The following is a 15,424-nucleotide window of genomic DNA, read 5'->3' as shown; positions in this document are numbered from 1 at the left end:
CAGTTCATGCATTAGAGCAGTGATTTATATTGAGGATGCAAAGTCTGTGTCTGTATTTCTTTTTGAAATAACACTGACTAAGTACTTCTAACTATGTTGCTGTTTTTTTCTTTATTTTTGTTTCACATTTCAAAAAATGGTGCATCGGCTTACTAGCTCACTTTTCTCTACTGACAGGTTGAGTTGCATGTTCTTCCCACGCTTTCATGCTTTTCTAAGTGTTTATTCACAATAATACTGCACAGGAAACAAAAGACGAACCCACCAAGTACATGGGGCAAATGAATAGCTGCAATTAATTAAAGTAAAAAAAGAATAAGAAAAATGGAATTGAAAGCGAACAGAAAGTCAACTTGCGGCAGGTGGAGGCAGTGGCCATAGCTCTGAGCAACCTGGCTAACTGTCTACACACACATTCTTGGTAACAGTCTATGTATGACTAATTTGTTGTGCGTATGTAAAGGACTAGCCACGGGAATGTTGATCATGGCTAACACTGCCATCTTGTACATACTTTCTCAGGAAAGTTAACAGGAGGAGGGCTATGGTGGTCAGTGAAGCTATGAATGCATAATGTGGAAGGTGTAGATATTGTTTCCACTGTGCTCTACCAGTCTGATTGCTCATTTTCTAAATACTATAGTGTGGTTGTAACTAACGAAAATTGATTTCTTCTGATCTTGTCTCCCTCTCTTGAACTGCTACCTCTGAACAGGGTCGGCTTCTCCATCTGTTGCCAGCCAAGGCCAAGAAGTCTGAGGAAGAGGAGGGCGAAGGCACAGGTCAGCTTATTAGCAGCTGTGTAGACACTGTATTGAGGAATACAGGCATGTACGTTTCTAACTCGCAGGGCTACATCTGTTAGGTGGTCCATTGGTTTGCTACACTTATTGGTCAAGTCCAAATAAGGTAGAAGTTCAGGGGAAGATGGAACCTTGGACAGATTAAAAATCCTTGACAACACAGGGTGTCGCTGCAGCCTGTGTTCCAAGGATTTTTCATCACTTATCAGTCAAAAAATATAATAATTTAGCAGTTCACTTGTCTGTTGTACATTCAAACCTCAATATAACGAACACGGATATGATGAATTATCGGTTATAACGAAGTAAATGAATAATAGTCTTGTCATAGCTACAATGTTAAAAAGAAACATTTGTAACGAATTTTTTAATAATGAAGTTATTTTCGTGGCAGATGTGACTTTCTTATAATGAGGTTTGAGTGTATCTCACTCAGAGGCTCATATTTAAACTTGTGAGCAGGGGCAGCTATTGGGCAAAGGAGTCGAGGTTTTAGGGCACAAAGAAAAGACGAGTGAAATTAATTTGATAGTGGAGAACAGCAGTTTAGACTGTTGGTGGTTGCAAATGTGAAGTAGATATGACCAGAAGCAACACCGAAAAACACTGTAAGGCAAGCAAGGAGAATGAGATGGCGACATGACATGATCCTCGCGGTCTCCTCGCTTGGCCGTTGTGTTTCCTGGAAGTGCCCGCAGCCTCGATAGGCCGGTTGGCTCAGCAGCACGTTATGATGAGTATTGTAAATAAGGACAGAATGCATGCAGCATGCCGTATGGCTCATATCTGTTATGCCATTTAAGTTCGCTTCCTCACTCACCTCTTTTTTTCTCTGTTGTGCTGCGCAGAGGCCAAGTCTTACAAGGATAAAAAAGAAGAAGAGCTGAAGAAGTCCAGTGGCAGGTATGTTTTGTGGATTGCTCCTGAAGTACTGGCACGATTACATAAATAAAAAAATTGCAGAAACGATCTAGTGGAACAAGTTTGATGTATGGAAAGTTTTAATTTAATTTATCTTTGCCTTATTGATGCCTTGAAAGCGCAACTGGGAGCCTAAAATTTTTAGCGCGATAGCGTTAAAGAGCCCGTGTCGCAGAAATTCCGGTGTCGGTGCCGGCATGTTTGGTTGTGAGCGAAAAATCATCATCGTCCGTGAACGAAAAATCTCTATGGATGCAAAAAAAATTTGGCAGATCCCACGTACTGTGGGAATCAATGTTATGCGAAGCATGCACGGGATGGTGACTGTGGCGTAATTTTTCACATTGAGCGAAACGTTATGGAATGATGCTGGAGAAATATAGAAGTGGCATACGCACACTCATATGTTAAAGAGTCTCATATCTATTATATAACCAGTTGTTTACAGTTGCATAACAATGGCAACAGCAACATGGGTTTTACCAACACCAGACGTGGTAAGCTGATGTGTAGTGCTCATATTCTTCAATACTGGATAGCACGAATCCAAACAGGACAAAGAAGGGACACAGATGCACAGGACAGGCGTTACTCGCAACCAAGCTTCATTCAGGAAAGTTTCCCTAGATACCGTAAAAACGCGTGTAAGGGCCGCACTTTTTTTTCAAGAAATGAGGGCCAATTTTCAGGGTGCGGCCCATACACGCGACATTTTTTTTTTTAAGTAAAAACGCACCAGTTAGCGAACGAAAAGCGTTTATTGCAGTAAACGAGATTTCTTGCGACATACGTGCTCAATCTTCGTCACTCGGCGAGTCCTCAGACTTGGAGTCCGAGATGAGATGGTGTGCTGCGAAGCGCCGTCACCCCACAAGCAGTCATCTTCCGTGCCATCCAAGCTGTTAGATATCCCGGCGACTTTAAAACTTCGGGACACAACGTCCGTCGACACCGAGCTCCACGCAGATAGGATCCACCCAAGTACAGTCGCCAAGGCTAGTCCCTTTACACGCAGCATGTCCGTTGTGAGTGCAAGACCATTCCGCACTTCAGTCACATAGCGGAGCAAGTCTTCTTCCAAATCGGGAAACTTGCACTGCTCTCCTCGGAAAGCGCGCTTAGTGCTGTTGGTGTTTCGCAAGGCTTCTTTTTGAGCACACCAACGTCGAACACACTTCTCGTCAACGTCGAATTTTCTGCCGGCGGCACGTTTCCCATGCTCGAGAGCATACTCTATCACCCTCAACTTATAGCCAGCAGTGTAGCTATTCAGGTACTTGCCCATCTTGCCAAAACGTGAACGTCGTGTAGAAAACAAGCTAGCACGAAGGTCATCGAACAGTGCAGAAAACTACAGCAAATGGCTGGCTGAACTGCACAAACCGAACAACGCGAACGCCATGCTAGGGTGGCTAGAATTGGGAGGTGTGAAAACCGGCCGCTCTAAGTTGGCCCCCATTCGCGATCCCGCAGCGGTGGCGCTGTAGTCGGAGGCGCTGCCAGCTTGCGCTGTGGTAATGCACTCGCGCATGGGCGTCGGCATAATTTTGTCTTCAGGGGTGCAAACCCGTGCTGCATCGCGTATGGTGGAGTGGGGGAATGCTGGTGTGGCTTCAGGGAGGCGGGGGAAATGCCCCCTGCCAACGACCATGCACTCGTGCCGGTCGTTGCTAGATTTTCGCCAGTGAAAGAGCTTTATAAACATAAACATTTTTTACGAATTGCCAATACACTTATGTATCACTCAAGGATCACGGCATTAGTGCGAAGCTTTCGGCAGCCAACAACCAGGCATAATTCGAGCCTCCATAATGAAACCATTCTTCGATGAGTGTTATTTCGAATGAACCAATGTTTACGTGTTTGATGAAGGCAAAATTATCTTCATCTTCATGAGATTTATCTACACATTTACGGAGCAAAAGAAAAAGCTTCTTCCTGCAGGAGCGTTATATCTTTGACGACGTTTTCTAACATTATCACGCGATAACCTTTCATACATTGTAGTTACTCGTATTACTAAATATACCTCGAGAGTGCGCCTTGCCTTGTCCATTTGTTTCTTGCCATTTACTCAATGCTGAATTTGCATTAAACTCAAGGTCGCGCCGTCACGGAGCCAGTATGCTCAAATTTGAATAGAAATTGAGGCAGCAATTAGTCTCATGGCTTCAACAAAATTAAATTAGCATCATTTTGTGAGCAATACACTGCTGGATACTCTTGTAGGTGATGCGCATGTATTCATTTTTTAAAATTTGTCCTCGCTTTATGCCTGGTTGAGCCCCTTCAAAGGAAAATGAACCCTCGATCGTGATGCAAAAGTATTTGACCAGTGATATTGTCAATTCTTCACATGATCGACGTAGCCAATTTCTACAACACGCTCCTTACAGAGCTGCAACAAGCTGCCTACTATCTTTGAATGGAAGCATACTGTGCTGAACACAAGTGTCAGACTGCTTTACATATACAGTAGAACCCCGCTGATACGTTTTTGAAGGGACCGTAGGAAATAAACGTAAGAGACGGGAAACGTAAGAGCCAAAAAACAGGAAAAACGGCAAAATATTTAGTGGTACAGAATTTTATTTCAATTCTTACGAGCAGCACGAAAATTGGCGCGCTCAGCCGCGATCTAGTCGATGGATAGAAACGCGGAGCTTACGACGGCCTCATCCACAGAAATGTAATCAACGTATGTGATTTTTTTAAAACCAACAGCTGTAGGCATGAAAGAACTAAGCACACGCAATCACGACCGGCGCGGCGAGTCCGACCACGAACCGCACGCATGACCATGCAAGCTCCAACCAGCTCGAACTCCTCCCGCTCTCCGACAAATAACGATGATGATGAGTACGCCAACGCGATGGCAGAAGTGAATGCCAATCTCGAAGGCCTTGCTTTCGCAAGCAATTACGTCATACACGCCATGTTTGTGCAATGCAAATCTCAAAGGCTATGCTTTTGTCAATAGTAAATGCCAATCTCGAAGGCCTTGCTTTCGCGAGCAGTTACGTCATAGACGCCATCTTTGCAATTTGAATCTCGAAGGCCATGCTTTTGTTTGCATCAATTGAAAGATTCTGTTGCTTGCGCCTCTCATGCGGCTAATATTACGGTCAAACGAGGCCAGGCTGCGTGAAAATGCACCATGGCCGCTCTCTTTGGTAGTCACTCGGTCGGCTCCGAGCGCACTTCGCGACGTATCATACGGGAACGGTCCGACAGTTACGACGTAACAGCGGGGTTCCCAATACATTGTATCCTATGGGAGCTATGCCGGGACCGGCGGAAAACGATGTAACAGCCGGGAAAACGCAGCAGTGAGGAACGTAACAGCGGGGTTCTACTGTATATCTGTGTCAAGTTGTATAGTAACTTTGATGGATACAGCAGTCCTCAAATATCCCATTTGCTAGTTATCTGACTTTGCAGCTGTCATGCAGTGCTTTCTATTAGCACGATGCACGCATTTTTGCAGTGTGTGCAGACCGATAGCAGAATGCATTTTGTAACTGCGTAGCCCGCGATTAAATACACAAGGTGAGCATCGCTGCGTTGCTCTTTATAGTCGATGAAAGTATAATAAATAAAATATAACAGAAGAAGAAAATAAAACGTTCAGATTAATTCATTTGTCACTTGCCCGTGCTTGTCACAGACGCACGCAGAAGCCTTTGCAGCATTTGAACGGGTTCAGTACATTTACCTTGTGTCAAAATGTTTTTTTCACAGATGGCCGAACTATCGCTGTATCGCTGTCGGCCTTTAGGATTGCCCGCTTCCAAACTGCTAATCTGTCTGCATGCCGGCGCACGGGAAAGTGACACTTTCTCCGCACATGTTCTGCGCACCGAATTGTAGCGCCTGGCACAAAATACGGTCCTTGTGTATATCTTCTTTGTCTCCGTGCGTTTGCGCGAATCCGTTAATATGGTCGCTGAGTTGTTTTTTTTTTCTTCACGTTTGTACAAGGAACACTAACACAGGGAACTTGTAAAATCACGTGCACGCCAACGAAGCTGACAAGCTTCCGTCGCAATAAGCGGCTTACACTGCCGTCTCCCTCATCCCCCATGCGAGCAGGCAGCGCCTCCGACTGTCGCGCTATATTTCGACCTAGCGGAGGGATCGCGCAACGCGGCACCTTCGGGCAAGGGAAACACGGCTCGCTTTTCACACCTCCCCATTCTAGCCACCCTAGCCATGCCAAAGTTGGTGATGCTAATGCCGATATGGATAGCGCCGATAGCGCGTTTGTATAGAGATGTGAGAAGCTAAAGATAAAATCCTGCTTTAACCTTTAGTTGGCGGGTCTATGAATACTAATAAAATAGTTAAAATTTTTAGCCCACTTCACGAACATCTTAACACGAATAAAATCCAAAAAATATATATATATATATACTCTGGTGACGATGATGATGGGTGCGTTTCCTTGCGCCATCGACTACGCCTAGAAGCTTACGCGCGCGCGCGCATTTTAAATACGTATTGGTTGAGGAAAGTGTGGGTGCGGCCCTTACGTGGATTTTTTTTTTTTAGAATATGCACTTCAAAAAAACGGGGTGCGGCCCTTACACGCGTTTATACGGTATATACACAGCCTAGTGGCACACACAGGCACAGTGCACGTACATTACAGTCACAGTTACAGTTGTTACGCTTATGCTTGTCTGTTCAGACGGAGAACGCACGCACGTTTTACGAACCTGTGTGTACGTGTGCAAGGGGTTCTTGACAGTTCTTGAACAAGGTCATCATCACCGTGATCAGTGAGCACCAGCAGCTGGACCAGACTTGTTAATCGGATCCTTTTGTGATCACGTGTAGTGATCAAGTGTAGTGAAGTGCGAGGTATAGTGCAGCTGGTGGAAATCCTGGATGCCTCTTACGATGAAATGATCTATGATGCCTCCTGCCGTGGACGTGGCAGAGACGTCTTTTGATGCCTTGTCCACATCCAAGCCATCTCTCACACAGTAAAGGACCAAGCGTTGTTGTGTCTTGATAAATCAATGTTGAAGTCACTGGTAATGATGAGAGGCCTGGTTCTCTCAGCAGGTTTATTGGAGGAAGCATTGGAGGGTGTTCTGTCTTCAGTTTCCTCACTTTCCTTTCGTCCGCCGCGGTGGTGTAGCGGTTAAGGTGCTCGGCTGCTGACCCGAAGGTCACGGGTTCGATCCTGGCTGCGGCGGTCGCATTTCGATGGAGGCAAAATGCTAGATGGCCGTATTCTGTGTGATCTTGGTACACGTTAAAGAATACCCGATGGTCAAAATTTCCAGAGCCATTCGCTACGGCGTCTCTCATATCATATCGTGGTATTGGGACATAAAACCCACACAATTATTATTATTATCACTTTCCTCGCATGTCAATGAGTGTGTTCGCGGTTACTGTGTTCGTTGAGACTCTGTATGACCTGTGGCACATACCCGCATAACATGAACTCTGGTTTACGGGTATGTGCCACATGTAACTGAGAGAAAGGGTTTCATGATGTACACGACAGGTATTTTGCATTATTCATGTCATGACCAGTGAATCGTGTAATCAGTATTAAGTTTCTGTCATATTGTACTGCGCTGAGTGGAGGCTTATTCGTTTCCCTTTAATCTGTTTCAGGAGCCACAATTGGAACACCCTCTTCTTAGGAGCCAATGCGCTAGCTGACGTCATGGCTGAGCGTTACGCCACCTCTAAGCAAGAACTGCTTGGCACCGTAAGAGTCGGGGTTCACAGTGTTAAAGCTTCATACAGTTTTGAAATTTGTGCTCCGCTGTTCTCTTCTCGTGTCTGTGGGGTGCAAATTTATGCGTACCTATGTGTGATAATTCTCAACATAGTGGTTAATTTATTAAATAATACGTACAATCTTTATATTTTATTTTATCGTCACTCCTCCTTGCTTTGTCTTAGGGGGGTCAACAAAATCTTTTTAAGTTGGTAAAAACTTTTTCGTCACTCTCCAATGTTAGTGGAAACATGGAAAACATGCAGTGTATGTATTTTATTTCGTTTTTCCATTTCAGTCTGCAGTCGCTGTTCAAAGGAATTGGTAGGGGGGCAGGCTATACAGTCAACTGCCGATTTTTCGGACGCCCGATTTTCCGGACATGCTCGAAAATTTGGACGCTTTCGCGGCACCGTCACCAGCCCCATAGACTTTAATGTATTAGAACGTCCAAAATTTCGGACGCTGAAGCTATTCCGCGTCCGATTTTTCGGACTTTCTGCCTAAATTGCAGGTTTGAAAGGCATTATTTGAAGCCCCCACTTCTGCCGCGTCTATCATCTCTTAAGTTCGAACCAGCGTTTTCGCGAGTCGATCTGTTTGAGACAGTAGCAGAGTCCGAAAGTCAGCTTTGCCGCAATGCCAAAGCATTGTGGGGTGAAGCAGACCAGAAATTCAAAGGGGCCGCTATCGCGGCGCCGTGCGGCGATGTTACGGATAAGCAGCGGAAATGCACGAAGGCGTGATGGCGGCAGCTGGCAAACGTACTAGTACGGCTTAATCGCTGACAACCCTTATGATAGGCACCTTCAGTTAACTGCTCGGTAGTGCACCCGGCCTAGCGCAGTTGCATGCGTACTGCACGCATTTAATAGGCGAGAACCCAAATGCACCGCGCCGCCATTCCTGCTGCCTCTTTGTGCAAGACCGCTAAGTGCGCCGCATAGACACGTTGCCTTCGCGGACGAAACCAGCTCGCCATTGCTGCTCCCGTGTGCGGTCAGGAACTAAGTGCGCATCACGAACCCTTTCATGATAAATGCGTGCGTACGATACAGCAACAGTAAAGTGACGGCGTCAGCTTAGTTGGCGATGTGCTGCATACAACTAGAAACGATCGGCTTGACACAGCAGCAAATGCTGCGTATCGGCAGCGATTCGGCGATGTGTGTGCGCATTTTTACATGCGCACACGCATCGGGGAAAGCCGGACGAGTCGTCCGTGCTTCCGCCACAGTCTTTATGTTCCACGTCATCGTTTACAAACGCTTCATGCGAAATAGCCGTAATCTATTCTGCGCTTTGCTGTTATCAGCGGCGCTCATCACGAGATGCAAAAGTGGCGGTTGGCACGTACGTAGTTAAGCGGGGTTCGCGGCAGGTACCGAATGTATTTGCGAGAGCTCGGGCACGCACCAAAATGCCTGATAATTGTACTGGGAGGCACTAAAGCTATTTCGGATGCGGCTGTGGCGATTTGACCACTTGAGCAGAATAAAAAAAGCATGAATTTGTTTTTTCGGACTGCCCGATTTTTCGGACGATTTCGCGGTCCCTAGGGAGTCCGAAAAATCGGCAGTTGACTGTATGCACATGAGCAGGCATCTGCTCTTTTAAGTTTGCTTTTGGTGGGTGCATACAGAAAGTGTGTTGCATAAATACCTGATTAAGGTCTGATTGCTGTCCGAAGCCTAATTGAAGCCCACGGTACACATATGATTGCCACTGCATGCTGGCACATGCCACTGTGCTTGGCACACCTCCTGAGGAATGGCAGTTTGCATCTAACAAAGGGATTTGCACCATTGTTCACTCACTCCTGGCTAGACATCTTGACAGGCATTGGTTAATATTGGGCATAACTTAAAGCACTTCCAAATGCTTACAAAACCTGTTAGAGTTTGTGAATTGTCCTTGTTGAATAGATTGGGGATCATTCTACGATTGCTAAAGCTCCGGGAATGGGTTATACAATGCCTGGAGCAATGATTCGTGCATTGCCAGCTAGTGACTGTTCACAAGCTTTTTACAAGTGAAAGTTTTTGTCAGCCTGAAGGCTTTCTCTTTTCTTTTTCTTTTGTGCCTGTTTTGTGTTCGTCATCCGGCGGCTCTTCCCATTTTTCTGATCTGCAGGAAACAGGTGAGAGCGTGGCCGTGCGCATGGCCCTGGGCGAGACCCAGGTGGTGGCCGAGACACGAGAATTCCTCGAGAGCAACGGCGTGGTGCTGGATGCGTTCAGCCGGCCAGCCACCGAGCGCAGCAAGACGGTCATTCTAGTCAAGAACCTGCCAGCGAAGACTCCACCCAAGGACCTCCACAGTGTCTTTGGAAAGTGAGTCGGCTTGTCAAGTTGTCATGTGTTTTATGGCGGAGCTGTACATACCGAGGTGAAGAAGAAGAAGCAAAAACTTTTGTTTACCCTAGAGTCATGTTAACGGGGTAGTCTACCAGACCATGCCTGTCAGCCACCTCCCCGGCTCTATTTATGGCACAAAGCTGGACCTCTGGGTTGTTGGAAGAATGTATTTTTTTCCCACGCCACAAGGGAAAGAGTGACCAGGAGAGTAGGTGGGGAAGGGTCTTCCCTGCACTTCTAGAGAATGTGGGAGAGAGTGACCATTTCCCTACATAATGAGCAATGGGGACTAATGAGGTCAGGGTAGATATGTGAGTGAACATACGGGGAGGGTAAGGTGAAACTGATGTCCCTAGGCATGACGTCCCTAACGCAGGTAATTTGCCACAGATATGGAAAAAGCCCCTCTAGCCCCCACTGCTCCACTAAAAATGAAGAAGTTAGAGCTGTGCACGGGCCGTGTTTACGAGCCCGGCCCGGGCCCGCTTACTTTGTCGAAGGCCCGCCCGAGCCCGACAGCAAAGGCCTGCGAGCCCGCCCGGCACGGCCCGGCGTTCAAAAACACAATCCCAGACCCGGCCCAGCCCGGCCCTGCTTTTTGAAGGTTCGCTGCGCACCAAGCACATCAGCTGTACACCAACAAAAAACGTAATAATTATGCACGGGCATATAAAAAATACTGCGAGACAACGGTAAATGTTTTACGTACCAACATGCAACAAATATTTTATTTGCATTGCATACCTGCGATAGCGCGGCACTGTTGCTATACAAGTAGACGGCCTTATGCCAGCAACAATGGAGTTCGCTCGCCAAAGCCGTCACGTGTATGGGGTATGGCCATGCAAGCGTCAGCTTGCACGAAGGCAGGTTCTTTTTCATACTCATCCTATCTACAACGCCAAACTAAGACTGGGAAGTTTGCTGATGTAATGCTCAGATGATCAGGTTAAATTTGGGTGTACTTTTTAAATTTCACGGTAATATTTCCAAAATCGATCTACGTCGGGACGCTGTCGCGTGCATTTTCACTCATATGGCATTTGACCTTAAATCTAACGCAAACAGTCGCGTGGCGCCGTCACTAGCTCAGGTGGTGTTACTTCTCTGTCGCTGTGCAACAGAGGCAGTGCTTTACCTGCTCCCCTTTTGTTTAAAGTAGCGAATGGAAACGAAAATCGGTAAAGGGCGGTCGCGGAAAAGGCACTGTATGCCTGCTGGTAAACAATCCCCGCTCATTCTCTGTATTTTGGGCTTGAGTCGGGCTTTGCGCCGGGCCTGAGCCCGGCCCGATAAAACTCCAAGTAGCCCGAGCCCGGCTCGGGCCCGAGGTGGAAATACGTCGGCCCGCCCGAGCCCGGCCCGCCCGAGCCCGGCCCGCGGGCTCGGCTCGCGGGCCGGGCCCGCGAGCCGAGCCCTCTAGAAGAAGTCGTCCATGGGCAAAAACATATGCGCCACATAGACTGGGCAAACCGCACAACTCACCACTGGTCAACTAAAGTGTCGCGAAACTGAGAATACGGCAAAAAGACGCATGCTGCTCAAATGGCTCCTCGAGATTGTTCACGAAACGCCAAGCACGTGTGGCAAGCCAGACAAGATGACGCATGTTGCGGCAAAAAAGACGCGTGCTGCTCAAATGGAAAATTTTAAAGGGGCATATGCTAAATTCATAAAGGACTTTCTGTACCTTTCTGTACCTGTCATGAAAATTCTTTGCCTTTCTGTAGCTTTAATCAAAATTCAGTGTCACCTCTGTGCCGTGTGGTACACAGCTTCGCTGGCCATCCACTATCACAGAGTAGAATGGTTCCGTGATAAACCCAGTGATAAACACCACAGCCACCCCATTCAGCTTTGCTCAGCAACTATCTCCACAATGGAAGGGCGGTGATTTTATCCAAGGTGATTGGAAGGCCCCAAATTTTTTTTTAGCTTGGTCATCTTATCACATGCACAACTGTGCACATTCCATAGCAGGAAGGCGGAGCTTGAGTGCATTTGAAGCAATAGAAAGTTGTGTTTAATTTTTTTTATATCTCAGCTGAACTGTGCAGCAGCTTGGCAATGCAGATGGATGTCGAAGGGAAGTCTATTGTTCTGGCTATTCCAGTCACCATGCGCAGTCTAGTTGCCAACCGATTTCTCAGACTCCAAAGGACCTAGAAAATTGTCTGAATAAATGAACGGTCCTAAAAAATTGGGCAGTATGACACAATGAGCTCGTTGAAATGCAATTGGCTTTAAATTAAGATGTCACTGATTTTGCCTTTTGTCGTGTTTCCCATCCAAGTGACGACATTAGTCGGTGTTTGCGCTTAACACAGTGCAAGCTGAACAGCGAAGCCATGGCGTTTGCATTTTGTCCAGCCGACGGTTTTGGTGGGCTGGTCAAGTTGGAGCTGGATTCACTTTGGCTTCATTCATTCGGCACAGGCTCGATGACCGCCACCTTCCTCACAAGCATCTTAAGTCTTCCCACACTTCATTCACGGGCCTAGCCGGGCCATGTCCACTGCTATACGTGCACCATGCCAACACATCACCACTTTTTAATATGTGTTTGAGCCCCAGACTTGTACGTGTTACAGAAAATAAGTAATCGATTACAATTACAATTACTTCCTTTAAAACTTAATTGACTACAGGGGTCAGTTACAGCCTCAGGAAAGTAACTGAGCAATTACAAAAATGTAATCAAATACTTTTGCGTTACTTTCCTTCAAAATTTTATTGCCGTAACACAATAGCACAAGTTTACTGAAACTACAACGAACTAGTGTGGCTTGCATGGTAGAGAGGATGCTGGAGGCTTGGGTGAAGGCTGGGAGGCTTACTGTGGCTTCTGTGATACAGTGTTACACGTTGTTAACTTTCAACAGAAGTTGTATTTCAATGTTGTCATCTCTGATTCTTCCACGTTTCCTCGTTAAGAGGTCAGCTGATACACTAAACGCTTTCTCAATGCATGCACTGGAGGGAAGGGCGGTATTATAATGTAGGAGCTTCTTGCGCACCAGCTCGTAGTTGCACAGTGCTTCGATGCTAGTGTTCACGTCCTCTTTGAAGCGTCATGCTTCGCTGTTGCTGGCATGCAGGTAAGGCATTACAGGTAAGGCCAAGGAAAAGGTGAAAAAAATGGACTCTGTAGGGAACCCCCATCCTGTCAGGCGGGGGTCACTACAGAGTGGTCGCATATTTTCCGGGAAGAAAAGTGCCGTAGAAGACTGATTACAAACAACTTAATTTATTAAAAAATATATAAATTGATTACCGGTAATCAATTACAAGCAGTGTAGTTGAATTACTCAGAATGTTACACTTTAAAAAATGTAATCAATTACGTATGTTACAAAAGCACAAGAAAATGTAATTGATTACGAGTAATCGATTACTTGTAACGCGTTACATACAGCTCTGGTGAACACGGAGCATCTCGGTCACACTACTTGAGCAAACAGGATGAAATCACAAAATCGCAAACCATGTAGCAAGCTTATGTGTTTTACCACTGCTGAGAGCAGCTGATGGGGATGGGAACCTTTCTTCTACCTCAGACGAAATAGCACAGTATGTCATAAGCTCCAGTGGCAACACTGGAAACGTCATGTCCGACAAATACAACTGCGAAGTGAATCCAGTCAAATCCAAGATGGTGCGAAAAGTTGGCTGAATATGTGGATGTGAAAGTGACAGCGTGTTTCAGATGAAGACACGGGTCTTTCGCCATGGCTGCATTGTGGAAGTAGTCACAAGATGAGTATTGCAGCTTTATCCAAAATATGAACAGGATCTGTGGATTCATTCAGCAAATAAAAGCATATTGTTTTCAGCATTTATTGTTTTCTGGATACATTGACAATCCAGCATTCGGTTAATTTAGGCATTCTTTTTCCACTCCTATGAAATACTAATCTTAACAAGTTTTTACAGTGCTATATTGGTAATTGTAATGCATATACAGTTGATTCTCAGTAAACAGAAATCTCTTAAATGAAACTGCTGCCTTAATGAAACAACTGCCTCTGATACGATTGGTTACGTACTTGTGTTCTGCACCCCTATTCATCTCTCGGTAAACGGAACATATTTTCCTCGTCCCTTCAGGTTTCGTTTAATGAGAGTCTACTGCAGTAGTGAATACTTATTATTTAGAAGGCACCACATATCAAAAGCAACTGTGTTGTCACTGAAGTACATTGAGACGTCACTGCTTGTGCGGTTTCTGCAGCATTCTCTGCTATTGCTGAAAGAATGCAGATTTTTATTGCCTTGTTTCAGTGTGCGCCACCATCTCGTGCAGCAAGCTGTCCTGCACATAGAGATGCAGACGCGTAGCGCATGCTTTGTTGTACGTATATTGTACTATCGGCATCAAATGAAACTCGAACTGTGGCAAGCATTCGTAGTGGTATAGTGCGCGCCCTCCAGTTTACACCATGGACAGACACGCGCATCCGTTTCGGCAGCACTACACATATATGCGCGTCTTTCCATGCAGATAATTGGAGGGTGCACACTATACCACTGCAAATGCTTTCCGTTGTTCGGATTTCATTTGACGCCGATAGTACATAGTCTGAGAAATCCATTCTCGGAAACACTTAAGCCTTTTAGAAACGGCTCGTGGTAATATCGTTTTTAATCGGAGATGCTGCTCTTTTTTTTTTATACAGGTTTGGTATCCTGTCGAGGGTAGTCCTTCCACCTTGGGGAGTAACCGCCCTGATCGAATTCCAGGATCCGACCGAAGCGCGGGCTGCGTTTCGGCGGCTCGCTTACTCCAAGGTGACCAACCTTTGCACATTGCATCCAATCACCTTATCCTGCGTGTAATGTTGCCTAGGCTGAACCCGCATCTTTACATTGCCAACAAGCTCAGATACATTGACCCATAAAAGTGTCCATTGTTCGCACACAGCTGAGTTTAGCTGGGAAGTTTAATGCTTATTGCTACGGCACTGTGTTCTTTATGTTTTGGTTTCAGTTCAAGCATGTGCCCTTGTACCTGGAGTGGGCACCCACTGGTGTGTTCTCTACAGAGAAGAAAGGTACAGACAAGTCAAAGACTGAGGTATGTAAATGAAGTGTACCAGTGTTGACAACCCTGTTTGGTAGGAGAATGTACCAACGGGCTTTTTTAAGTCGGGAGACCATGTGACCAATGCTGTATGGTTTTGTTGACAGTTTGTATAAGCCTCAAAGTATTAGTGTATTAGCATACAATCCCAATGTAGTGTAGTCGTAGACTGATTCGAAGGGAACCGCCAAAATGTTCAAATAAGTCTCAAGCACCAGAATCCCTGGAAAACGTTTGACTTTATCCTACAATTGGCTAAAAAAAGTGTGTCGCATTTTTGGATCTTCGCATTTGGGGATAATGTAAATTTTACGCAGTAGGCACAAGACGCATCAGTGCCTACGATTAAAGGCATTCTTGGCACAGTGCCAAGCATGCTGAATTAACTTATCACATTTCCAAGAGCATTCTCAGCCGTCCTCAACTTATGTTTCTTCTGACAGCGAGATATTCATCCAGCAAAAGGGAATTTGTATTGGTTCGTGTGTTGCCCCAGTACTCTGCAATAATTTTTAGCTGC

The 15,424-nt window shown here is 45.9% G+C and overlaps 1 protein-coding gene across 1 annotated transcript in view; it reads left to right on the top strand.

The window, feature by feature from the left end:
- Positions 1-15,424, top strand: part of LOC119390538 (probable RNA-binding protein 19) — a 104,330-nt gene that overhangs the window by 22,417 nt on the left and 66,489 nt on the right. The window contains 6 exon segments of the mRNA XM_037658148.1: positions 716-782; positions 1,652-1,706; positions 7,359-7,455; positions 9,601-9,800; positions 14,501-14,612; positions 14,812-14,898. Of these exon segments, the coding sequence (XP_037514076.1) occupies positions 716-782; positions 1,652-1,706; positions 7,359-7,455; positions 9,601-9,800; positions 14,501-14,612; positions 14,812-14,898 (618 nt within the window).

The sequence above is a fragment of the Rhipicephalus sanguineus genome, chromosome 4, assembly GCF_013339695.2.
Source record: "Rhipicephalus sanguineus isolate Rsan-2018 chromosome 4, BIME_Rsan_1.4, whole genome shotgun sequence".
Taxonomy (NCBI): Eukaryota; Metazoa; Arthropoda; class Arachnida; order Ixodida; family Ixodidae; genus Rhipicephalus; species Rhipicephalus sanguineus.
Note: the sequence above shows the minus strand (reverse complement) of the source record. Positions and strands in the feature narration are given on the sequence as shown.